This window comes from Lissotriton helveticus, chromosome 6, assembly GCF_964261635.1.
Source record: "Lissotriton helveticus chromosome 6, aLisHel1.1, whole genome shotgun sequence".
In the NCBI taxonomy this organism is placed as follows: domain Eukaryota; kingdom Metazoa; phylum Chordata; class Amphibia; order Caudata; family Salamandridae; genus Lissotriton; species Lissotriton helveticus.
Window position 1 is genome coordinate 1,064,380,373 of NC_136067.1, and position 25,303 is coordinate 1,064,405,675.

Sequence of the window (25,303 nt, forward strand, 5' to 3'; positions counted from 1 at the left end):
TCCTTGTTCGGACCATTTCTTAATTTCTTCAGGAGTAGCATGTAACTGGATATCTATGACATCTTGAGTAGGGTCCTTAACTGTCATACAAGTAGTCTGTTCTAGAGTGGATGTCGGTGTCTTGCTAACTGGAGTGTCTGGAGTCTGAGCTGTAAGCTTGGCTGTTCGATCCGCTAGATCATTACCTTGGGAAATAATGTCAGTGACTTTCGTATGTGCTTTGCATTTCATGATAGCGATAGATGTCGGTAAATGTATTGCATCTAACAGAGCTTGAATAAGGAACCCATGCTGAATCTTGGTTCCATGAGAAGTCATGAAACCTCTCTCCTGCCAGAGCACTCCAAAGTCGTGTACGACTCCGAATGCGTAGCGTGAATCTGTGTAAATATTAACTTTCAGGTTCTTGGCACGTATGCAGGCTTGGGTCAGAGCAACTAGCTCTGCTGCTTGAGCAGACAGGGTGTCAATACGGTGTGTTTCAATAACTTCAGTGTCAGTAGTCACTGCATACGCGGCTACTAGTTCTCCTGTACTTGTTCTCATACATGAACCATCCACATAAAGTGTCAGGTCAGGATCTGGTAACGGAATATCTGTCAGGTCTTGTCTTGGCTTTGTCATAGTGTTAACAACTTCCACACAGTCATGTGTGGCAGGATTTGAAGTAACTGACAGTAACAGTGTAGCAGGATTTAGAACGTTGCAGCGTCTGATTTCTATGTGTGGCTGGAATAGTGTCAGTTCATAACCTGTCAAACGTGCAATTGTCAAGTGCTGAGTCTGTGTTCGGTTTAAAAGAACTTCCACGGAGTGTGGAACTTGTACTGTCAAGGAATGTCCTAATACTATGGAATCACTTTGTCTAATAGCTAGTGCTGTGGCTGCAACTGACTTGAGGCACGCAGGCAGAGCCTGGGCTACTGGATCTAGTGTGCTCGAAAAATAAGCACAGGGCTTGTATTGTCCTGCTTGATCTTGTGTGAGAACAGATAATGCTGTACCTTCGCGTTCTGTGACAAAAAGTGTAAAAGGCTTACTGTAGTTCGGTGTTGCTAGAACAGGAGCTTGACATAAGGCTTTCTTTAATTCATTAAAAGCAAGTGTATGTTCAGATGTCCAAGGGAGGACAGTCGATACGGCTGCCTCTTGTGTCGTTAACTGTATCAGTGGTTTGGCTAGAAATGCATACTGAGGAATCCATTGTCTGCAATAAGAAGTGAGGCCGATAAAAGCACGTACCTACTTCTGTGTCTTGGGCTGTGGAAGACTCGCTATTAACTGGATACGGTCAGGTGTCAACTGCCTACCCCTCTTGGACAGTAAGTGGCCTAAGTAGATCACTTGCTGGACACAGAATTGAAGCTTCGAAGGGGACACCTTGTGCCCCATCTCGGCTAGGAAATACAGGACTGTAAGTGACGCTCGCTCGCAGTCACGTTCAGAACGGGCTGTGATCAGTAGATCATCGACATATTGGAGCAGGGCAGTGTCAGTTGGCATGTGAATATTGTCTAGTTGTCTCTTAAGTGCTTGACTGTAAATACTAGGACTTTCTGTGAAACCTTGAGGAGCTCGTGTGAATTTATAGCTCCTTCCATTTAAACAAAAACCGAAAAGGTACTGGCTGTCTGGATGAATCGGAACACTGAAAAATGCGTTCTTGAGGTCTATTACTGTAAAAAATACAGCTTCAGAATCAATAGCTGTCAATAGGGATGAAATATCTGGGACTACTGGATACTGGGGTATGATACATTTATTAAGTTCTCGAAGGTCAATCACTAATCGATATACTGGAGGTGCATTTGGATCAGTACGTTTCATGACTGGAATAATAGGAGAATTACATACATTGGAGTCAGTTTCTACAACCACTCCTTGAGCAATGAGCTCGTCAATAATTTTGGATAAGGCTGCTACAGCCTCAGGTGGCAATCTGTACTGTCTGATTCGTGGTAACACTACACCTTGCTTGAGAGTCACACGATGGGGTGTGATTTGCATAAAACCAACATCAGTTGGACCTTGCGCCCATAGATGCTGCGGAACATTAGACAATCTTGGATCAAAATCTCGTAAAACATAGTGACCCTTGAAGTCACGTAAAAACAAACGTATTCCCTCTGGGGAACAACAAATAACTGCACCTAATTCTTTCAATGTCTTAATGCCTAATAAATTTTCTGGACATGACTTCGTAAGTAATAGATCAGTAGTTCGGGACAATGGACCTACTTCTAGAGTAACTGGTTTGGAAATCTCGTTAACTATTGGCTTTCCTGAAAATCCAAGGGAAACATTTCTAGAGCCTGAGAGCGGAGCCCCTGGAACCTCGTCATGACTAATAGTCGTCCTACTTGCCCCTGTATCAATCAAAAACTTTCTGTCTTTCCCTAATACTTGACTGTGAACATAGGGACCTTCTTGATCTACAGGAATCTCGATGAGAGGCAAGCCTACCTCCCTCTCTAGGCTGTTTCATGAATACGCTTGATACTCTGGATACTCGGACTGTGCATACTGGTACATCTGCTGTGTAACATGCTGTGTTGCAGCGATAGGCTGCGGTGCTGTAACCGTCTGTTGTGCATTCTGTGGCTGAGAAGTCTGTGAAACTTGTTCTTGTCTAGGCGGACGTGGTCTTTCTTTAGTTTTACCAGTGGCTATATTGTGTTTCAGAACTGCACACTCGTTTATAAAATGACCTGGCTGTTTACAGTAATTGCATGTCCCTTTAACGGGAGCTGCAGGATGACTGGCTTGATTCGGACCCCTCTTCTGACTGTCTTGTGGAACAGATTGTGCAACTAGTACTTTCATTTTCGTGTCTTTCATACGTCTTCTCTCGTGTTCTTGCTCTTCTCTGATTCTATTCTGGTGATACTGGAGCATCTGTAACATCTGTGACGGGGTACTAGCTTGCCATGTACTTTCGACTTTCAAAACTCGATTCTTAACTTGTGGACTTGAATTCTCGACTAATTTAGTAACAAAAAGATGAGGGTATGACTCACTACTCGTCTTCAAACCACTGTTGATGCTAAAACATTTCTCAAATCTAGAATAAAAATCACTAGTATCTTCGTCTGGTTTCTGTTTACAGGCTGAGATTGCATCCCAGTCTTCCTTTTTCGTGGCTAGTAACCTAGGCAAAACCTGAATCAATAACTCTGGTAATTCTTTACATTTGTCCCCAAGACCGGTACCTGGTACACGTGTATTTTCTTCAGCTTCTAGAACTGCCCAATCTATCTTTTTCTCTCCCACCTCCCATTCTTTCTCCTTGAGTTTTTCATATATGCCCGCGGGCAACAGGACCTTTAACATTTTAATTATATCTGGATACGTGTATTCTCCCATACGGAGCATGTCTTTTAATTCTCGGTGGAACCCTGCTGGATCTTTGTCGTGACAGGGAATTAACTTTTTCATCTCTAAGAGTTCCATCTTTGTAACTGGGGTGTAAACAAATACTCGTTGCATTTCACCACCCGCTGTCCTAACTGGGTGTACTTCTCGTAACGGATGCTGTCTGTCTATGTAAAAGGGTTTACTTTCTGGGGGTGAGACGTGAACAAAATGCGGGTTCAGAAACGTTCTATATTTGTGGCGCTGTTCTAGAATGATACTAATTAAGTCGGTACCTAGACCTCTCCATTTATACTGGAGTAACTCGTTCAGGATATCATGTAACGGACCTGGATCAGAATGTTGACCCTCATACAATGTAATGAGGTGTTGGATCATATACATACCCACCAGTCGCTGCTCGGCTGGGGGCAGTTTCAGAAACATTTGTGCCACTATTTCGTCTGGAAAAGTGGTAGAATCAGTAATCCATCGGACTGCTGATCGGGCTAGTTCTTGTTCATGCATGGTACTAAGTTCACTATAACCGATTCGTGATTTCAGAATGTGATCGGTAGCTTGAAATACTTGCTCTAGAGAACCTTGTTCTGGTGCTGGAAGAGGAACAGTTTTCTTGTGTTCTAGACGTGAATGTCGGTCGGGAAGTCTAGCTTTACCTACATACGCTATTCTGGCGGTATTCTCGTCGTCTACCTCTTCAGTAGAAGAGTCGTTTTCCTTCTCGCTTACTTGTGCTGTTTCGCGTTTCTCGTGTAACCTTATTATTTCCTTACGAATTTTCTTGTACATACTCTCTATACAACTGAGTGTCCTATGTCTTCCCTCGGCTATATTATCACTCCACCTTGTCAGGACTTTCATTTCCGTCGGATCTTTAGTCGGATAATCTTGTTCCCTTATTAAACAATTAATTAGAAACTTTAATAGCATGAGCTGAATCTCAGCTTTTCTTAGAAACATGACTTCGCCAATACTTTCTGGGTCTGTTCCTGTACGAATGAAACGATATATTCTGTCTAGATCTTCTTTCATATTTGGTAGGGTGTCCAAATACTCGGTCACCCGTCTTACACGTAATGAATATATAACCATACTATCATCACCTGGGACCGGATCATAACGGCATTCGGTAAGAGCTCGTCTGATATCTGCAACAGACTGATGTTTGGGCGTGCGCTGTAACGCACGTTCATGTAACTCGACTGACGTTACACGTTTGTGTGGCGGCGGGGTACCAGGAGGACCTCCTCCCGCGGCCCCTAAGCTGGAATTGTCGACTGATACTCTTCGTGCTGGCAGAGTGACTGATGTGGCGGGAATTTGTACTACAGGCTGGACCGGGGGTACCGTAACAGGTACTGCAACAGGTGCCCCGGTGACTGGAGGACCATGAATTACATTATTTACAGGAGCTGGTGGAACAGGATTTGCATATTCTGGGACTGTGTCGTCCAAATAGGACGAGAGAAAAATATCAGCTGCGGTCGGTTTGTGACGTAGCTTGGTCGGAACTAAAGGTGGCGGGAAATTACTGGATGCCTCCGGGGTTGCTTTTGGCAAGCCCTCGGCAAGAAGAGGATACATACCCTTAATAAGGGCATGCCTCTGTCTGTCTGACTGTTCGGTTTTAACTCGTTCACCTATTTCGATTAGTTCCCTTTCTTGGGCTCTTTCTGAGGATTCTCTACTTAATTCTGACTTTCTGATTTCTTTTTCGGTTCTTTTATGAGATTCTTTACGCCATAACTCGATGGCATCTTTCTGTGACTGTCTGGCTTTCTTTTTCCATAATGCTTCTTCTACTCGCATGATGCACTCGGCATCCCATGTACCCGATACGGGCCATCTATACTTTTCTTCTAACTGTTTGGTGTACTCCACCCACAAATCTAGATACAATATGGCACTTATGCCATGCTTTTGATACATAAAATGACCTGGACTGTCCCTAGGCGGGACAGGAACTGCTTCTTCTAACAGACCTTTTCTAGTTTTTAACTGACGTAACTTGGAAAACAATGGCATGACTGGGCTGGAGTCTAGACACAATACAATACACAACGAACACAATAATGACTTGAGACTGATCACTCATACCACGACATTAAAAACACATTGAAAGGACATTTAAAACAACAGTTCGAACAGAAACATTACCTGGAATACTTGAGAACAGAAACACATGAATTTCTCGAGACTAGAACTTACTAGAGTTACTAGATGCACTGCTGAAACAGTACGAAACATACCGGTCTCATAAAGAGACACGTCAGGACCCGCATCCACCTAGGTGGATACTTCGTGTTGGATTTGCGTACCCAAACACACGGACCAGAGACAAATTAATTGACCCTGTCTAGATACTACCCCAGCAACGGTACTCACCGGGCAGCAAGAACGGAAGGCCTCGGACTGGACTGGACTGCTACGACGACGGACTACGAACTTCGGACTTCAGTTACGAGTGGGCCTCCGGATACCTCGGACCTTGGACTCTCGGCTTGGGCTCTGGTCGGGACTCGCCGCGTTCCTCCACCGCCTCGTCTGGATGCTGGACCGCAACCTCCGTCTCCTCCGTGGGCCTGAGGGATACTTGAAGCAGAAATATCTGCACGTGCACGGTATGGTTCCGTCACGGCTGCAGAGGATCAGGGGGCTTGCGTGGCTTCTCCGGCGCGTGGGGAAAGGGCAAGTACCTATTCGGGCGCCATTATGTGGTAAATAAATAAATAATACCTCTATTTTTGACTGGATATACAATAACAGATAGCTCAATAAATAAGAGTCAAGATTCGAGGTAGCTGGAGTTGGCAGGTTTAATACAGCATAAAGAACAGGAACAGGACAACCTGCACGGGAATAGGATGGCAGCGCTGCACGGGGGCAGGATCGGGACAACAGCAGCTAACAGCTAACTTTTAATAACAGTGCACAAGTATATATAGTTAAACAAAATACATAGCATTCAGTACAATAGGCGTAGCAGTGGGCAGGGCCTGTAGCAGTCGCGAAAGATAAGGCATAAAGTAGGTGTAACAGGAGGCGTGAACAGGGCGTATACATAGACATGTGATGTAAACGTAACGGAATATGTCATAAATGGGGCGGAAACATGGAGGGGGCTACCTAAGGAGCCGGGACCTCTAACCTAGTGGTGCGCGCAAGCTGGCAATGACGTGTTACTAGGGAGAAACTGGGGGCTATGACTTCTGCGCTAGAAGGAGAGACTGAAGTCTGGAGAGTCAGAGCGACATGTACCTAAACACTATCTAGTATCTGATGTTTAGAGAACATGTTGATAGAGTCCAAAAGTTATCAGGGCAAAGGCTAACAGACTCTAAGACTGGTGCATGCATAATTCTACATGTAGTGCGTGTTGAGGAATATTAACTGACCATTAATACAGTATTTCTCTTACATGGAGACGTAAAGGCTAGACGATGACTGAAACTGTTGATGCGATTCAGTAGCTTAGGAATGCAGAGAAGGAGAGCTGGACTGATAACTAGAATCATAACATACTCTTGGCAGACTGGCAGGCAGAGCCAGGCCGAGCCGGGCACTGTGAGGCAGGAAGTAAGTGAAGGGTCAGGGATACAGGTGGGGGCTGTATCGCTCCTCAGCGAGGGTTCAGGAGACAGGAGCTGAATCTGGTGTCCGGGCCCTTTTGAGGCCTAGAAACGGAGACTTTTCAATGAATTAACGTGCACACTGTAAAACGTGGCAACATAACTTTACATAGGCCTAGTACTCGTAGCTTTAACGAGAACTGAAAACTGGCATACTAGAGATGGACACAACTGTAATTGCGTCTTTAATCGATCATGGGGAATACATATTGCATATTAATCATGCACACATAACATAACATGGGGAACACGTAGGGACACAGAACATGGCAAAATTTACTTTTCCACAGCAGTCCAGCAGAGTGGCAGTCCTTGTGACAGCACAGCAGTTTTTCTTCGTGGCAGAATATCCACTGGCCCAGAAGTGTATTGAAGAGTTGATGTATGAGGTCCAGTATTTATTCACAGTTGTACCTTTGAATTTAGGAGAATTTTCTAGAGGCATGCCTTTGAAGTACAGAGATGCCCTGCCTTCCTGGCCCTGGTTTCAGACTAACTATATGGGGCATGCAGCCCTTTCTGTGAGGGCAGGACAGATCCTATCCAATTGTAAGATATGCAGGACCTAGCTCCTCCCACGCATACTGCCAGAGATGGTCCATTCAGCCACACCTAAGCTCTCCAATGTGTGTGTCTGTCTAGGAGGAATACACAAAGTCTAACTGTCTGCTACACCCGATTATGAGAGTTTTTCACTACCTGTGGTAACTAAATAAATAAATAATACCTCTATTTTTGACTGGATATACAATAACAGATAGCTCAATAAATAAGAGTCAAGATTCGAGGTAGCTGGAGTTGGCAGGTTTAATACAGCATAAAGGACAGGAACAGGACAACCTGCACAGGAATAGGATGGCAGCGCTGCACGGGGGCAGGATCGGGACAACAGCAGCTAACAGCTAACTTTTAATAACAGTGCACAAGTATATATAGTTAAACAAAATACATAGCATTCAGTACAATAGGCGTAGCAGTGGGCAGGGCCTGTAGCAGTCGCGAAAGATAAGGCATAAAGTAGGTGTAACAGGAGGCGTGAACAGGGCGTATACATAGACATGTGATGTAAACGTAACGGAATATGTCATAAATGGGGCGGAAACATGGAGGGGGCTACCTAAGGAGCCGGGACCTCTAACCTAGTGGTGCGCGCAAGCTGGCAATGACGTGTTACTAGGGAGAAACTGGGGGCTATGACCTGCGCTAGAAGGAGAGACTGAAGTCTGGAGAGTCAGAGCGACATGTACCTAAACACTATCTAGTATCTGATGTTTAGAAAACATGTTGATAGAGTCCAAAAGTTATCAGGGCAAAGGCTAACAGACTCTAAGACTGGTGCATGCATAATTCTACATGTAGTGCGTGTTGAGGAATTGAGTATTTTACAACATTTTATCAGGATCTGTGGATCCTGAGCTGGTTTTGTTAACCCTGAGACACTCAAGAGGAATGAGGGTTTTGGTGATACAGTGAAGATCCATAATCCACAAATCCTAGGATAAAATTTAACTTTTTTAATGCCTAGAGGGTTTCTTTTTGGCTTACCCACATGAGCCTTGGTGTCAAGTTCCACTCATCCATAACCCTTATACCATATTTATTTTAAATGTTCCCACCATGGTACTCAGCGCACTGTGATGGAGAATGATAGCCTGCCAATCACATCATATAGATCCTTGTATCTGTCCCTAGGACCATGAATCTACAATGGATGACGGAAGGAAAAATTTAATCTTCTAATCGTGTGCCTACATTTTTTTTACGTGATTTGAGGGTTCTCCAATGAGTATTCACAAATTACCAGTCAAGCTATCTCTTTAACTTAATCAAACATAAATCCTTTTTGTGAAAGTAATTTCGTAAAAATTACTGTAGAGATTTACACCGTAAATGAAGGCAGCTCATACTGGCTGCTCACAAATGGTTGGTCTCAGCGCCTATCCAAAAGCCAGATCTATGTAGAGAATGTGCAATAGGGGATGGATAAGCTTCTGAGGTTTGTGCTGAGGGCCCTGCTATCAGTCTCCTCTGTGAACATTGAAGGCTGTGTGCTGTATAGTTGGACCAGCAGCAGAGAATTGGTTTCAGAGCCTAGTCAAAGACCTAGCCGAGCAGTCAATCCTCGCTGTGCACCACAGAAGGCTTATGTCACAACAGTGAAAATACCACACAAAAAAGATCCCACACCAAGTTAGAAACATAGAGGTGAATTTTATGAAAAAAACAAGATCAAAATGACAAACACCCAATCAGTAGATCCGGAGGTATGACTCTTGAAAGAATAACCTGAAAAATAGCCCTAAAAGCACAAAGTGCAAGATGTGGCTATCTGGTTGGGCTGGACCTGGTCAAAATAAAAGGTCCGGGCTAACCGCGATAGAGCCCAGGTCGGACAAGGACCCAGATTAGTCCTGCTGAAGTTTTACTTTCTCAAATTTTGTGCCAAGAGTCCCTCTCACATTGGAGAGGGCTTCAAGGAGAGCATTGCAGGAGGTTTTCGGTGTGGTGCAAAGAGCAGGCTGGTGGTCGTGGATGGGTGGGCTGGAGCTTCCTGTTGGCAGTCCCCTGCAAGTGGTTGATGCTGCAGTGTGAAGAGATCGGCTAGCAGCGCTCCACACTGATTTTCAGTGTGAATGGTGTGGTTTCAGTGCTTATGTGCCCATTTGCTTTTAGAAAGAGCCCGAAAGATTGATTTATGCTCGCTGAGCCACACCAAGAGTCCAGGACCTGATGGGCACCACTTGGGTGTTAGCAACTTGCTGCAGCTGGGTCCAGGAGCTGATTGGGCAGCCTTTTATGTCCCTGAGGCTCAGAGCAGGAGGTGAGAAGACTCATCTTTCGAGTCACTTTGGGTTCCTGTATTCAAGATAAAGTTACAGGTCCAGTTCTTCTTCCCCAGGCAAGAGGGCACCAGGTCCACACAGCAGGTGAGCAGTTCCTTTAGAACAGCAGTCCAGCAGAGTGGCAGTCCTTGTGACAGCACAGCAGTTTTTCTTCGTGGCAGAATATCCACTGGCCCAGAAGTGTATTGAAGAGTTGATGTATGAGGTCCAGTATTTATTCACAGTTGTACCTTTGAAGTTAGGAGAATTTTCTAGAGGCATGCCTTTGAAGTACAGAGATGCCCTGCCTTCCTGGCCCTGGTTTCAGACTAACTATATGGGGCATGCAGCCCTTTCTGTGAGGGCAGGACAGATCCTATCCAATTGTAAGATATGCAGGACCTAGCTCCTCCCACGCATACTGCCAGAGATGGTCCATTCAGCCACACCTAAGCTCTCCAATGTGTGTGTCTGTCTAGGAAGAATACACAAAGTCTAACTGTCTGCTACACCCGATTATGAGAGTTTTTCACTACCAAGCATGTAAAACTTAAAAGTACATGTCCTAATTTGTAAACACAGTGCACCCTGCCCTCTGGGCTGTCCAGTCCCTACCCTAGGAGTGACTTATATGTATTTTCTTTAGTTTAATATAGTTGTATTAAAATATATTTAAAAAACAGGGTACAGTGTATCAAAAGAACGTAGTATAAATGCATAAAAGTCATATTATGAATGTGTTAAGATACAAAGAAAATAATTACAAAAGGAGTAGAAGGTCAATATGAACAATATACCTTATTAACTTAGCATTTTTGATACATATGTAAAAAAGAAGGGGAGAAGAAAAGAAAAAACTAAAGAAAAACTCTGCACTATTTACAGAAATAATCATACATCACTCCAACAATTACACAGTGAATAAACAAATAATGCGAAGGTGTAGAACATTATATAATGATTAGAAAGGAAAAGGTTGGATTAAGAAATCTTCCAATATGCGCCAAACCGTTGAAGGGGTGTCCTCGGGAAAGGAGAGATGAGGTAAAAGTTGATGTATCAAAAAAGAAGAGTGATACTGTCTGAAATTGGGGAAATTTACACCACCCTTATCGTTGGGTGAAGATAACAAAGACAGGGAAATATGGGCCTTCCGCTTGTTCCATAAGATCTTACTTAAGATAGAGTTGAGTAATTTGAAGAATGTTAATGGAATCTTTACTGGTAGCATGGATTGATAAAAACTTAATGACGGGTAACATCATCATCTTGAATGTATCCAACCTACCCCACCATGACAAATACAAGAGTGACCATTTCTCTGACACAAGTTTCACTTTAAGTAGGACATCATCCAAATTAAGTTGGACCCATTTAGCAATGGAGCAGGAATATTTAATTCCCAAGAAAGTGATAGGTTTAGGATTCCATTTAAAACTCACATCCACAAACTTCTCCCTTAAGCAGAATTTGTTTGTGGGAAGGACATCTAATTTGTTAAAGTTTAACTTATAACCTGATACAGAGGCAAAGGAAGACAAAAGATAGTTAAAGGCAGGTATGGAGACCAGAGGGTCTGACACATATAACAAGATGTCATCCGCATATGCGGCGAGCTTAGTTTCAAGGGTTTTATGCAGAAACTCGCGAAATAAGGAAGAGTATCGAAAAGAATGAAGAAATGGTTCAAAGGAATATATAAACAATAGAGGAGAGAGGGAGCAGCGCTGGCGAGTGCCCCTTTGAAAAGTAAAGTACGATGACTGGGAACCATTAACAAAAAAAGAAGTATTTGGGGAGGAGTAAAGCAAGCTAATATATGACAAAATAGCAGGACCAAAACCGTGCCACTTAAGAGCGCACATCAAAAAAAGCCAATAAATACGGTTGAAGGCCTTTTCTGCGTCTAAGGTAATAGCTGCTAAAAGAGTTGAACTCTTGGAGGCAAGATGTATTATGTTTAGAAAGGCTCTAGAATTGTCGGTTAAGTTCCTACCTTTAACAAATCCAGACTGCTTGATACCAATCAGATCAGGAATCTCTTGATTTGTTCTAAAAGCCAACACTTTAGCAAAAATCTTGCAATCTAAATTTTAAACAGTGAAGAGAGCCTCAAATGAGAACACAACTGGGGCAATCCATAAACTCTTACAATATATCACAAGCGAAAAATTAGCAAAAGAGGCCAAACGGCTAATGTAGCAGGAGGAGCTTGCTGACAGCCATGCTGAGGAATGGAGTCATTGAGGAAAAAGAAAAAAGAAACCAGTCTAAGAGTAGGCACAGCATTTATAAGACTTAAAATGTCCTAAAAACAGTCTCCAAGCATGCCTGATATATTTTTGCAGGTAGCGCATAGCACAAATGAAAGTTGCTCGTCACTGCGCTTCAGAGGAGAGAAAATGGTGGCCGCTGCTCCCGCTTTTGCTGAGAAAATGGAGCAGAGGAAAACTGCATCAGAGGTAGCTTTTTAGAGGGCCAAAGACAAAAATACCTGTGCCCCCTGTTCGCATGCTAGAATCTCCATTCCATGTTAGTAAACAGGGCGAATTGCAGCTCTGAAAGTGTTCCTGGGTCCGGCACCTCTCGGAGCTTCAGGGAGTAGCGCCCATCTTGCAGGCGATTAAACCATGCCCCTGACTTATATGTATTAAAAAGGAAGGTTTGGGCCAGGCAAAGTTTTCCTTTCCAGGTTGAAATGGCCGTTTAGAACTTTACACACAGACTGCAATGACAGGCCCGAGACATGTTTAGAGTGCTACTTAAGAGGGTGGCACAACTAGTGCTCCAGGCCCACTAGTAGCATTTAATTTACAGGCCCTGGGAACATGTAGTACCACTTTACTAGGGACTTACATGTAAATTAAATATGCCAATTGCGCAAGCACATTAGCATTGGTTAGTAGTGGTAAAGTGCACAGAGTTGTAAGACCAGCAAAAACTAAGTCAGCAAAAACAGGAGGCCTGTAGGCAAAAAGATATGGGGAAACCATGTCAAGGATGCCAGGTCTAGCACACTCCATCCATAGATGTTTCATTCACAACATTAATGGTAAAGTAACATGTCAGATCATTAAGTTATTTGTGAAGTCATCTGTAACCGTAAGGGTGAGGCATTTGATGTGCCAGTTATGTTATGATGGCAGGTGTGTGAGCTATGATTTCCAGAGCTAACCCTAACTGGAACATTTCAGGATTTTAAAATGTATTTTCCTAACTATAACTGCACTCTAGGTGTGATTTTCCAAGAATCAATGAAATAAGAGCATTTCAGAAGGCTTTACTTAAACAATTGTACCTTGGGCAGAGCATACAATCTTCTCAATGAAAAGTAACTTGACATCCACGAGGGCAGACTGAGGAAAGTCAAAGTGGGTAGATACTTAACAAGCATTGCCAAAGCCCATAGGTCTCACCTTTGGGACCTATTGGCTTTGCTAATGATTTCAACTATGCTGTACAGCATTCCTAATGCTAAAAAAGCATTGCTAAAACAAGGAAAAAAAGCAATTTCACACTCTACGAAATGATGGCATTTCTTGTTTTCGATCCAAGTTGGATTGATAAATTAAAAAAAATTGTGTGAGCGGGTCAGGAAAGCAAGTTGGGCTGGAGGAAGTAACATGGTGCAAACACCAGAAAGGCAGGGGGACAATACGGGGACAGGCATAAGCAACATGGGGGCGCGGATGATGGGAAGCAATAAGTAGGGCATTAGGAGAGAAGCAAATGGAGAAACAGGAACTTGGAGGGGGGAAATAAATGGATTAGAGGGAGCACAGCATTCAGGTTGAGTGGGGAAGCGACAATGGCAAGTCATCACGGATGGTGTGGAGAAGCACATGGGCAGAAAACAACACTGCAAGCTGATAATGTCTTGCAAGGGACAGCGTATGCACAGTCTGGTACACAGGATAAATTATGGAGTGTACACCCAGTGCTGCTGTCCTATATCACAGTGTTTAAAAGCAAAATGCACCTGATGTATAGGGTGCCCAGAAACTGGGAGAACCGCTATTCATCCCTGCGTCTCCTTTGCTCTGAAATCTGATTCAGTCTTGTGAAAGTCAGAGCTGTGAAACACATATAAAATGTTTATGGCAAAGAATACCCTTTCACAGGTACTCAAGACCAATGCACTTTATGGCTGAATTCTGGACTAACAGGAGAACGAGTCCTTCAGAGAACCAGATAACTCTCGATTTCTTTCTTTGCCTTCTAGCTTTCCTAGCATTGCCCCCTTTAACACAACAGGACTCCAAGTTATGTTATGTTATGTTACCTATATTTATAACGCGCAAAGATACTCTTGAGTGTCCCGGTGCGATGCCTGAGGGGGGAAGAAGGAAGCTAACAGGTAAAGAGGTGAGTCTTTAATTTCTGCTTAAAACCCACAGGGTCCTGGATAGATCGCAGGACAAGAGGAAGAGCATTTCAGGCCACTGCTGCCTTCACAGTCAAGGAGCTGCCCCAAGCCTCTGATACTTAAAACGGGGAACCAGGGCAAGGCGCAGGGACATGGATCGGAGGGCTCGCGAAGGAACATAAAAAGAGAACCAAGTCTGCAGATAGCGAGGACCGAGCCTGTGGAGAGCACGATGCGCCAGGAACAAAGATTTTAATTTAACTCTATCCACCACGGGGAGCCAATGGAGAGAGCGCAGCTGATGGTGAATGCTGCTCCTAGCAGAAGTGCCCAGTAGCAATCTAGCTGCCGCATTTTGAACCACCTGAAGTCTTTTTAACAGGTAGACTGGCACACCCGCAAAAAGGGCATTGGCATAATCCAAACGTGACAGAATTAGAGCACATGTGACCGTTGTCCTCGCTGCATGCGGCAAAAGTGGAAAGAATTTTCTAAAGGTTTTAAGAAGGCCAAAGCAGCATCCTGCCAACTTCATAATATGTATCGTGAAGGAAAGGCTCTCATCGAACCAGAACCCCCGATTTTTAATGGCTTCCCGGAAGAGGAAGGCAGCAAAAGATTTGGCGGCCATGGCCACAGCCACTCTTGAAAATTGGGAGGAAATTTACCAGAATTCACAGCAAAGGCACAGAACTAGTATTTCCCTTCACTTGGCGGGGAGCACTCCGACACGACGATTCAGAGCACAATCGGTCGCACTAACGTTGCCTAATGTTGTTCTGACATGAGAAGCTGAACTTGAACTTTACCCTGCATTGAGATTTCAATGCCCACGTGCTTTAGGAATCCAAGGGACAGATTTACAAGCCCCTTGCACCACTTTTGCGTCATTTTTCCCATGTTAAAAATGACGCAAAAGTGGCGCAAGGGACTTGTAAATCTGCCCCTAAGTATTTACCTTCACATGCTTTAAATCATGCTGCTTGATGATGCACTGGATGGAGGAGGCAGAATGGATGAACACAAAGACTAGCCTTCCTCTCTCAAAGAAACTTTCAAAAAGACACCAGACTAGAAAACATTAGCTACAAGACTGTCTTCTCACCCGATCAGAGTGTTGCCGGCCCAAATTTGATGGCAACATTATTGCCCCTTCCATGATTTCAAGTTTGGGAACAGAGAGATGAACTTTGCTGTGTACCAGATCTGGGCAATGGCAGCAGCCATCGTCTCATTCCAGCACCAGGTCAGTTAAAAACATTTATTTTCCCTTTGCAAGCATATTCATCAGTTCACTAGTGAGTGAGCTCACACTGCAGCTCTCTTCTGTGGCGTCTTACAAAACTCAGGGCCATGAGCCTGCAGTCATAGGGGCCTTATTTATGAAAAGTGACGCATCGCTGCGTGAAAACAGCGATGCGCCACTTTTCACTGCGCTCTCCCTGCGACATGATTGATGCGTCATATCTATAATATGACGCATCATGTCGCAAGGAGTTACAGATACGTCAGTATTTCTGACGTATCTGTAAGCGCAAAAGTCACCAATTGCTGGGGTGTGTCACAAAAGTGACGCAACTCCAGCAATGCGTCCTTTCACATGGGGAAAGCCCCATGTGAAAGGGCTTGCGTCAGTCTTACGCCTGTTGTGAGGCAGGCGCAAGATTTTGACGCAACAGCGTCCTAAAAGTGACGCAGTGAAATCTCATAGATTTCACTGCGTCACTATTACGAGGCTTTTTGCGTGTGAACGCCCCCTTTGCATACATTATACCTGACGCAGGTATAATGTAGCGCAGGGGTTTACAAAGTGACGCATCTGCTTAGATGCGTCACTTTGTAAATAGTGCGCATCAGGAGGCAAGTTTTACGCCGCCGATGCGTCACAAAAAGTGACGCATCGGAAGCGCAAAACTCACGCAAGGCTTCATAAATGAGGCCCCTAGTGCAAACCACCAAGCGACTGCCCTACCACAGAACACTGCAGCATGACCTGGTCTCTTGAAATAGGGAGACAAACAAGCCAATACAAAACATTTTTATTAAAAAACATTGACACGTTAGGAGGAAATAAGGTAATGCACTAACACCCTCGTCCACACACCCACAACCAAGCTCAACTGGGGGATACCTAGGGTGGAGGTGGAAGATGGAGAAGCACTGCCACTACCTGCCCATGTGGGACAGAATTCAACTACAGCAAACAGGGACAGCGTTGGCTCAACATCCTGTGATTCTGGGAAAAATACTTATTTCTTCATGCCTTTAAAAAAAGGCATTGTGGTATTTTGTAATGTAACTGGGGCTCATGTAAAGTGCTGCAATACGTTCGATCGAGTTTTCATTATAGAAAACTGCAAAAAATAATGAGAGCAAATAGAAGAGGGATGGGGAAACCCGAGCAGGGGCGGGGAGGAAGGGGGAGGTACAGGAGAAATGGACAGGCCCAGGCGTGAGATGTAAAAGAATCAACAGAGATGGGGAGGGTGGAAGAGGCAAAAGAAGGAAAAGACGCAACAGGCATGGGTGTGAGAGAGCAAAAATACGAGTACTCATATGGAGTGCTTAAAGACTAGCAAAAAGTAGCTACAAACATGAGAGCATGGATGGACAAAAGTACTTGGTCCTTGCTCTAGGGGAGGGCCAACATAAGAACAGGTATGATGAATGCATGCGATGACAAAGGGGAGCAGAGGATATGAGAACGATGCTGAAACGAACAAATAGTAAGCTATAAGCAGGCTGTAGGGCCTCTGAAAGTATGACGTTACAACGCATACATTTACAACGCATGCACTTACAATGCAGTTTTTACATTGCAACATCCACTACAACGCATTCCATTACATCGCATGACACTACATCGCATTTTAAAAAACTACTTTTACAACGCATTCCATAACATCGCATACTACCTTTACAACGCATACCATTACATTGCATTTAAGGTAAGTATTGGATAGTATAGGGGTAAAAATTACTATTCTAACTCCAGGGGGTGCAACAGTAGGGTAAGTGTTGGATAGTGTAGGGGTTAAAAAAATTACTATTCTAACTTCAATGGTATGCGTTGTAATGGTATGCGTTGTAATGCCTGCGTTGTAGTGACATGCGATGATGTAGTGCCATGCGTTGTTATGGTATGTGTTGTAATGCCTGCGTTGTAGAGTCATGCGTTGTAAAGGATGTATCGATGTAATGCCTGTGTTGTAAGTGTAGTGCGATGTAATGGTTACCTTGTAAAGGTTATTTCCCAGGGCCTCTTAATGGAAACAACATGTATCGAACACAGCGCTTTCACTGTCTAGCCATGACTTTAAAAAAGCTGGTACTACATACATTTCAAAAGAAATCACTTCCTCCATCTGTAAAACATCTCCCAAAGAAAATGTGTAAGCTCATAAGAAATGGCAGAGTGTTCTGTGATCCTTGGGGAAGTGGGACGCCATTTTCTGAATGGTGGTTATCCCTACGGAATGCGTTTTTGTTAATTTCTCATTTAGCATTAGATGAAGGTTTATAATGCATTGCAGAAGGTCGAATGACAAAGTAACTCTTGAGGTGTAACTTTTTGTTTGTACTCTGCCACAGTCACATGCGCCTTAATAGATGACTACGTGAAAACAGAAGGGGCGTGGCTATTCAGTCTGAAGAAGTTCTTTTACACGACATCCAGTGATGAAGATTGCGCTCAGAAATGTGATGGAGAAGCTCGATTTATCTGCAGGTACTTTGATCCCCTTCTGCACTGATCTATTGGGAAATAAAGCAGCGGCAAACTCCATGCTACAATGTTTTCGCATAGAGATCAATTTCCTATAATACTGAGCTGGTCGCCTACCTAAGTTGAGTTCTCAGGACAACCACGAGGAATATGCCAGATAAGAATTTACCTAAACATATTTTGTTCAAGTTAATGTATCTATTTGTCTTTCATTCTGAAAAATTGACCAAGTTCTACTTTGGAGTGCATTTGCGAGCTCTAAACTTAGTTTGCCGCCCCTAACTAAGTAGTTTCCAGTGTGACCTAGGTACATTTTTATGTATGAAATATCAAAATATGAAGAATATACAGTATTGGACTCTTTTCAGAACGAGCATGTGCTTTGGAATGCTCCCAACCGGTAATGAGACACTCAATGTTTGTTTCTGCTGAAGTGTAATTATAATACTGGCAGAGTCTCAAAGTTCTACAGAGTTGTCTCCTCTGCCAAGGTCTACTCTTAGGTTAGGTGTGCATTGAATTTTTACACTCTTAAAACAGTTCATTAGCATATTTGTTGTTACTTTGTACTTCTTACCAAAAGATCACAGATATAAGTTTAAAGTTTATTTTGTGTCTGCCTTTGCCAAATTAAGCTTGATACACATTACATAAAATGATCAGTTGCATAAATCTACACCGGAAAATTATTAAATGAGAGAAACAGAAAGAAAAATAAAACTCACTTTATCAATGTACACTGTTTGGATCCATATTTTGCAACATAGGCAGGTATATGTGTGTGCATTTAATCATCAGATAAAATATGACTTCTGGTGTTCTTCACAATCTGTAATTATCTTGAGGGAGTAATGTTCTACGAATTTTGCTATGAACATCACATAATAAAATCACAAGTCAGAGACTGGACCATGGCTTGGCATAATATACATATTTATGAGAACTTAGGGGCATATTACCAACGATTAGTGATATTTATCGCTAACGATGCTTAGTAACACATTTTTTAACGCTAAGCATCGCCGGAAATTATCGCAGAGATAACTTGCTATTAGCAAGGTTTATCTCAGAAGTGATAAAAATCCTCGTGCTAACTGCCAAATGAGAGATTATCGCTGGAAAACCAACGATAATCTCTCGAAGTTTGGCGTTAGCTTGATGATAGGGGCTCACAAACTTAGCCATGAAATCCACCTTCCATAGGATATCATGGCTAAGTCAGGAAAATACCAGGTGTAAAAAAAGCAGTGCTAACCGTGGTTAGCGCTGCTTTTTTTTATCACTAACAGGGTTAGCGAAATCCTTGATAATAGGAGAAATGTTGCTTAACAACATTTCTCCTATTATTTTTCTCTGGAACGCCCCCTTTGGGGAAGCGTAGAGAAAAAGGGTGCTAACATGTGAATTTGCGTTTTAGCACCCTGTTGCTGATAGGGAGCTAATTTTATCTCAGCTATCTTGGCTTTTAAAGCCAAAAAAAGGGAGATAAATCCCTTGATAATATGCCCCTATGACATTTCTTCTTTGTACTCTTTATTTCATTTAATGGCAGCTTTTTTTCATCATTAATCTCCTGATTTCTTGGGATTAAATAATTATCAATGTCCTATTTAGGGTTTGGTGGACTGCCTTGTCTGCTGAAGTCCCCACCGATCTAGAGTTGGGCGGACGTTACCTTTCCATTTGTGGTGCTCTCTTTCCCTCTGTCTATAGAAAGTTTACTCAAATGGCATGCCGGAGAGCTGGTCTTCGGAGTAAGGGTATTATATTGCCTGCCCTTTTGGGGCTGACCTTCTGTTGTTCTTTTGACCTGTCAATCAGAGCCAGGTAAAATCTTTGCAGTGTTGATCAGAAAATTAAAAATATTCCACCCCCCCCAAAAAAAAATCCAAGAAAAATCACTCTAGATGTGGGGGTTATTAGTTATTTGTTTTTCAAAAACAAACTTCCTCTTTGGAAGTTTGTTTTTGAATTCCAAAACATTTGATGGGGGGGGCGTCAAAACAGACACAGTCCACTAGACTTTTGGTACTTTCGGGTTCCTCTGGCGGTGCAGACATCACCGTTAGGCCAGCTATGACCTTTAAATATGGTGGTCTTCATTGTATCAGGGTGGTGGTTGTAATGTCTTCCACCATCCTGATGGAGAGAGTAAAAACGGCCATTGTCTAAATCAGGCTCCAAGTATTGCTGACCTTGTCTTGACACTTTGCCATGATTAGATGGATATATTGTAGACATCTGCTTTCAAGTCAGTCTCCTTCAAAGCTCTGATTAGTTTTGTGCTTTAGTTTGCTCTTCCCGGTAAGATGACTTAGACCAGCTGAACCTTCTTCCAGAATCAGCTTCAAAATGTACATTTCAAGTTGAATACCAAGACATTTTATCGAGTGACCACATATTTTTGGGTGATAAACCACACAGTGTCTTTACCTGCTACATAAATTCTGTGCCAGTATGTTAATATTCATGAAAAGTATTTGTTAGAAATTGGATTTTAGGCAGGCTAGGGCATGTGTCAAGCAAGGCAGAAACCACCACTCTAGTCAGGATAAGGGAGTTACACTCCTAAAATAACCACTGCTCACCCCCTTTGTAGCTTGGCACGAGCAGTCAGGCTTTTCTTAGAGGCAGTGTGTAAAGCATTTGCACATAACCAACAGTAATACAGCGTAAGCACTACAAAAGGACACCACACCAGTTTAGAAAAATATCCAATATTTTTATCTGCTTAAGACAAGACCACAAACGGTAAAAATCCACCATACAGTACTTAAAAATCCACATTTGTCAAAATACGCTTTAAAAACAGTTCCTTGATGTCGATAGCTCCGTCCGGGGCTATCACGGCATCATGAGCAATCAAATCCAAACAGTTCTGGCTGACCGCGTCATCACAGGCCAGCTACAGTGTCAGGAAGACCCGCAAACAGTACCTTTTAGAAATGTAGGGCGTCAGCGACCTCTCGTAGAGCTTCTGAAACGGCGTCCACAGGCGTTAGTTCCGGAGGTCAGTGAAGGAGTCGTGGCCCTCAAAGTCACACACGTTGCAGGTCGGACTCCTCTCTGTTGGAGTTAGGAGCACTGGCGTCGGCCGGCGTTGGGTGCTGCGATGCAAAGTCCACCGGTGCCGCGTGCGGTGCTCTCAGGTCACGGTGCGAGCAGTGGCTCAGTGTCAGCGTCAGATGGCATCGTTGGTGAGACCAGGGTCAGGGTGCGAGATGAAGGCGGTGCTCGTCACAGTGCTAGCAGGTCACGGTGCAAGCAGCGTCGTCGTCGTCGTCGTCGTTGAAGCGCTATCGTCGCCTGACGAACTGGAGTCGATGGCACTGACGTCGGTAGGCCAAGGCTGTGGTGTGGGATGAGGCCGGTGCGTCGTGTAACTTTATGAGCGGTGCCCTCGAGCCACGGTGCAAGCAGCGGCGTTGATTTCGGCATGGAGCGGCGGCGTCGGGGATACCAAGGCGTCGTCATGAAGCGAGGTGGTGCAGAGTGCAGTGCCCATTGGTCGCGGTGTGAGCAACGGCTCGGTGGCGGCATCAGAAGATGTCGTCGGTGAGACCATTTCGTGGTGTAGCATTGCAGCGGTGCCCTCTGTGGTGCCAATGCGTCTTCCTGAAGCGAGGCGGTGCCCACAGGTCGCGGTGCGAGCAGCGGCTCAGTGGGGGCATCAGCAGGTGTCATCGGTGAGACCAGAGTCGCAGTGCGGTGGTGCTCTCTGTGATGCAGTCAGGACACGGAGTCGGCAGCGGCATTGTAGACGCCATCAATTTGCTTTTCCTCTGTTACAGTGCAAAATACACAGTCCCCCGTGCTGCGGGCAGAAGAGCTTGAAGTGTTTGTTGTTCCTGAGACTTCTTGAACAGGGGGCAAGCTCTACCTCAAGCCCTTGGAGAGACTCACAAAGCAGATTGCAGAAAGTTCAGTCCAGTCCTTTCACTGCTCAAGACAGAAGCAGCCACTGCAGGCCAACACAGCAAAGTGGTAGGTTTTCTTCACAGCTTTTCCAGTCCTTCTTCTTGTCACTCTTCTTGATCCAAAAGAGTTCTAAAGTACAGGGGTCTGGGTCCCAGTATTTGTACCAAAAAATCCTTTGATCCTCTAGGCAGAGGGTGTCTGTGCCCAGCAGAACCAGTTCTGCCTTCTCTGGTGTGATTTCATGGCAGGGGGTGGAGACAGCATTGTCAGAGGCAGACCAGGCCCTTTGAGGTGCAAGGAAATCTCCTCCCTCTTCCCCCATCGCAGCCCAGGTCTATTCAGCCCTTTCCTGACCTACCTAGACCATCGGGAGCCAGCCCTGCTTCCAAGCCATCTGTCATCCAAAACCCAGATAGGCAATCCACATTCCAGCAGAGGCACCTGGGATGACTGAGCAAGAGAATACCTACTTTCTAAAAGTGGTATTTTGAAACACAGAATGTAAAAATCACCTTTACTAAAAGATGCATCGTTATAAACAAACTTCCCATTCTGTCCTATGGGGAACAGGTAGCCTTGCAATAGTGAAAAACGAAATTGGCTGTTATTAACTATCAGGACACGCCACACACACCAGGGCATGTCCTACCTTTCACATACACTGCACCCTGCCCACAGGGGTACCTAGGGCCTACCTTAGGGGTGCCTGACATGTAAGAAAATGGAAGGTTAGGGACTAACAAGTGTGTGCACTGGCCAAGTCAACATGGCAGTTACCAACTGCCCACACTCTGCTATGGCAGGTCTGATTTACCTTTTTAAGGCTACCCAAGTGGGTGGCACTATCAGTGCTGCAGGCCCACTAGTAGCATGATTTACAGGCCCTGGCACACTCAGTGCACTTTAAAGGGACTAAAAAGTACATCAAATATCCAATCATGGAAACACCAATCCATAACACAATTTACACAGAGAGCATATGCACTTTAACACTGATCAGCAGTGGTAAAATGCCCAGAGTCCTAAAACCAACAACAGCAGGTCAGAAAACAATAGTAGGAAGAAGCAAAAAGTTTGGGGATAACCCTGCAAAAAGGGCCATTTCCAACAGTATTTAAATACATTTTGTGTCTAACTGGAGAGCAAATCCGGGTGTGGTTTGAGCTAATCTCAACCAGTTCTTCCAGAACGACATTTCTCCTTATTGTATTTTGTGCAGCTCTTTCTAAACTAACACTTTATTCCCAAAGAGTAGCAGGCTAACTAATTGGAGCTCACATGTCTCCTTCACATTTTTCTCTTCGTTTATTTATTCCCGATACATGTGTCTACTTTCTTTAGCTTCCCTGCTACCCTATGGTGTGACCTATAGCCACATTAACATGATGTATAAAAGCCAAGATTACTTCTAAGTAACATCGTAATACTGTTTCTAAACGGGATCTATCCAAACTCCATGCAAACAACTGTGGATTTTACTTGCTTTTTCCTGAACACAGTTACTTAGGTGTTTTCTATATTAATGTTTAGATAACTTAATTTGCAATATTGACAAAATGTATCTAAAGCATCTTGAAGGCCAATAGGGGTAAGGTCAAACAGAATTGTGTCATCAGCATGAAACTTTGAATCATCTCCCTGTGCTGTCAGTTGGGAAGCATCTTGCCCATGCTGGGGCATTGGGTGCATCAGAGATAAACATTTCAAGTAAGAGAGGATCCAAAATGGATCCCTCCCTGCCTTAGACTATTAGGCATCTTTATCTTTTGTAATATTGCCGTAATCTCCACCGGTAGTAATCACACCCAAAAGTAAGCGTGAAATCTGGTTATTAATCATAATAGAGGTATTGGAATAACTCGTTGAGAAATTGGGCTACTGGTTGAGAGGTGAACACCCCTACCCAAGCAGTAAACACAATGGGCCCGATTCACAGAATGAATTTAAGACTAAATCCTAAACTTACTACTATTTAGTATTCACAGAATGCACTTACTACTTTCGGGATTCACAGAGTGAACTTACTACTTTCGGGATTCACAGAATAAACTTACTACATTCGGTATTCACAGAATAGATTTAAGACTACTAACTCTAAGTCCGAACTCGGGCCGTAAATTCCGGCCCGGAGGCGGAGCTTCCGGCTTGGGGGCGGAGCTTGCAGCCCGGAGGCAGAGCTTCCAGCCCGGAGTCGGAGCTTGCGGCCCAGAGGTGGAGATTTCAGCATGGCTAAAATCCCCACCTCCAAGCCGCAAGCTCCGCCCCCAAGCCGGAAGTTCCGGGCCGAGTTCGGACTTAGAGTTAGTAGTCTTAAATCTATTCTGTGAATACCGAAAGTAGTAAGTTTATTCTGTGAATCCCGAAAGTAGTAAGTGCATTGTGTGAATACCAAATAGTAGTAAGTTTAGGATTTAGTCTTAAGTTCATTCTGTGAATCGGGCCCAATGTTTGTCAGGGTGAGGCACAAGTAACCCAAACCCCAAATTAACCTATGCTCAACCCTCTGATAGATTTTTACAGAGCAGACAGGCTTAAGTTAGAGGCAATGTGTAAAGTATCTATGCAGCACTTCAAACAGTAATAAAGGAATAGCACAACCCAAGAAAACTCCTATACCAATTTGAGAAATAGAGCAAAATGTTATAAATAAATAAAGACCAAAACGACAAAAATCCAATCAGTAGAACAAGAGATATGCAAATTTAAAGATTTCATTGAAAATAGTGCCAAAAACACAAAGTGCCAACTATGGATATCTGGTCATGCTAGACCTGGCCAAAATTGCAAGTTCAGGCTGTGGTATGGAGTATGGGCAGGCCACAGGGACCCACTTAGGCCCGCTGAACAAGAGTACCTTAAGCCTGGTTGCGAAGAGTTGCAGAGTCTGGCATTGAGGATGCGAGCGCAGCTAGGGCAATGCGAGGGTTTGCTTGGATATACCTCATGCAGCTTCGGTTAAGAGGACCTGTGAAACTCTGATGCCAAATCCTGCATCCTTGGATGTGTCTTACACTGGATGGTTCCAAACAAGCTGTGGTGTTTACGATGTGGAGTCCTGTTTTGTTGCTGAGGCAGCTGTGGATGAGATGCTTGCAATGCTTGTCCTGAGTTGGGGATGCGTTGCTCAGCAGCAGTTCCGATGAGGCTGTGGGCTGCAAAGGTGACGTGAAATGCTTTTGACAGAAAAGTCCATGCAGGAGAGGTGATGCGTTGGTTCTGCTATGGATTGCACAGAGCAGAAGAAGTGATGCATTGGTTCGGCTAAATCCACAGTTGTCCCTAAGGCTATGTCTGTGAGGCCTCAGATCAGGAGGCAAGCCAACTAGCCCTTGCAGTCAATTTGGGGCCCTAGTGTTAGAGATGCAGGTCTAGCCCTTCTCACCCAGGCAAGAGGGGCGCAAGTCAGATAGGCAGTACAGCAGGGCACCAGTCCTTCAGAACGGCAGTCCAGCAGTGTGTCAGCCTTTTATCA

The 25,303-nt window shown here is 44.1% G+C and overlaps 1 protein-coding gene across 1 annotated transcript in view; it reads left to right on the top strand.

The window, feature by feature from the left end:
• The window catches only part of PLG (plasminogen), a 301,774-nt gene that overhangs the window by 16,533 nt on the left and 259,938 nt on the right, over nucleotides 1-25,303 (top strand). The window contains exon 2 of the mRNA XM_078648716.1: nucleotides 17,781-17,916. Coding sequence (XP_078504842.1) covers nucleotides 17,781-17,916 — 136 coding nt within the window. The remainder of the gene's footprint in view (nucleotides 1-17,780; nucleotides 17,917-25,303) is intronic.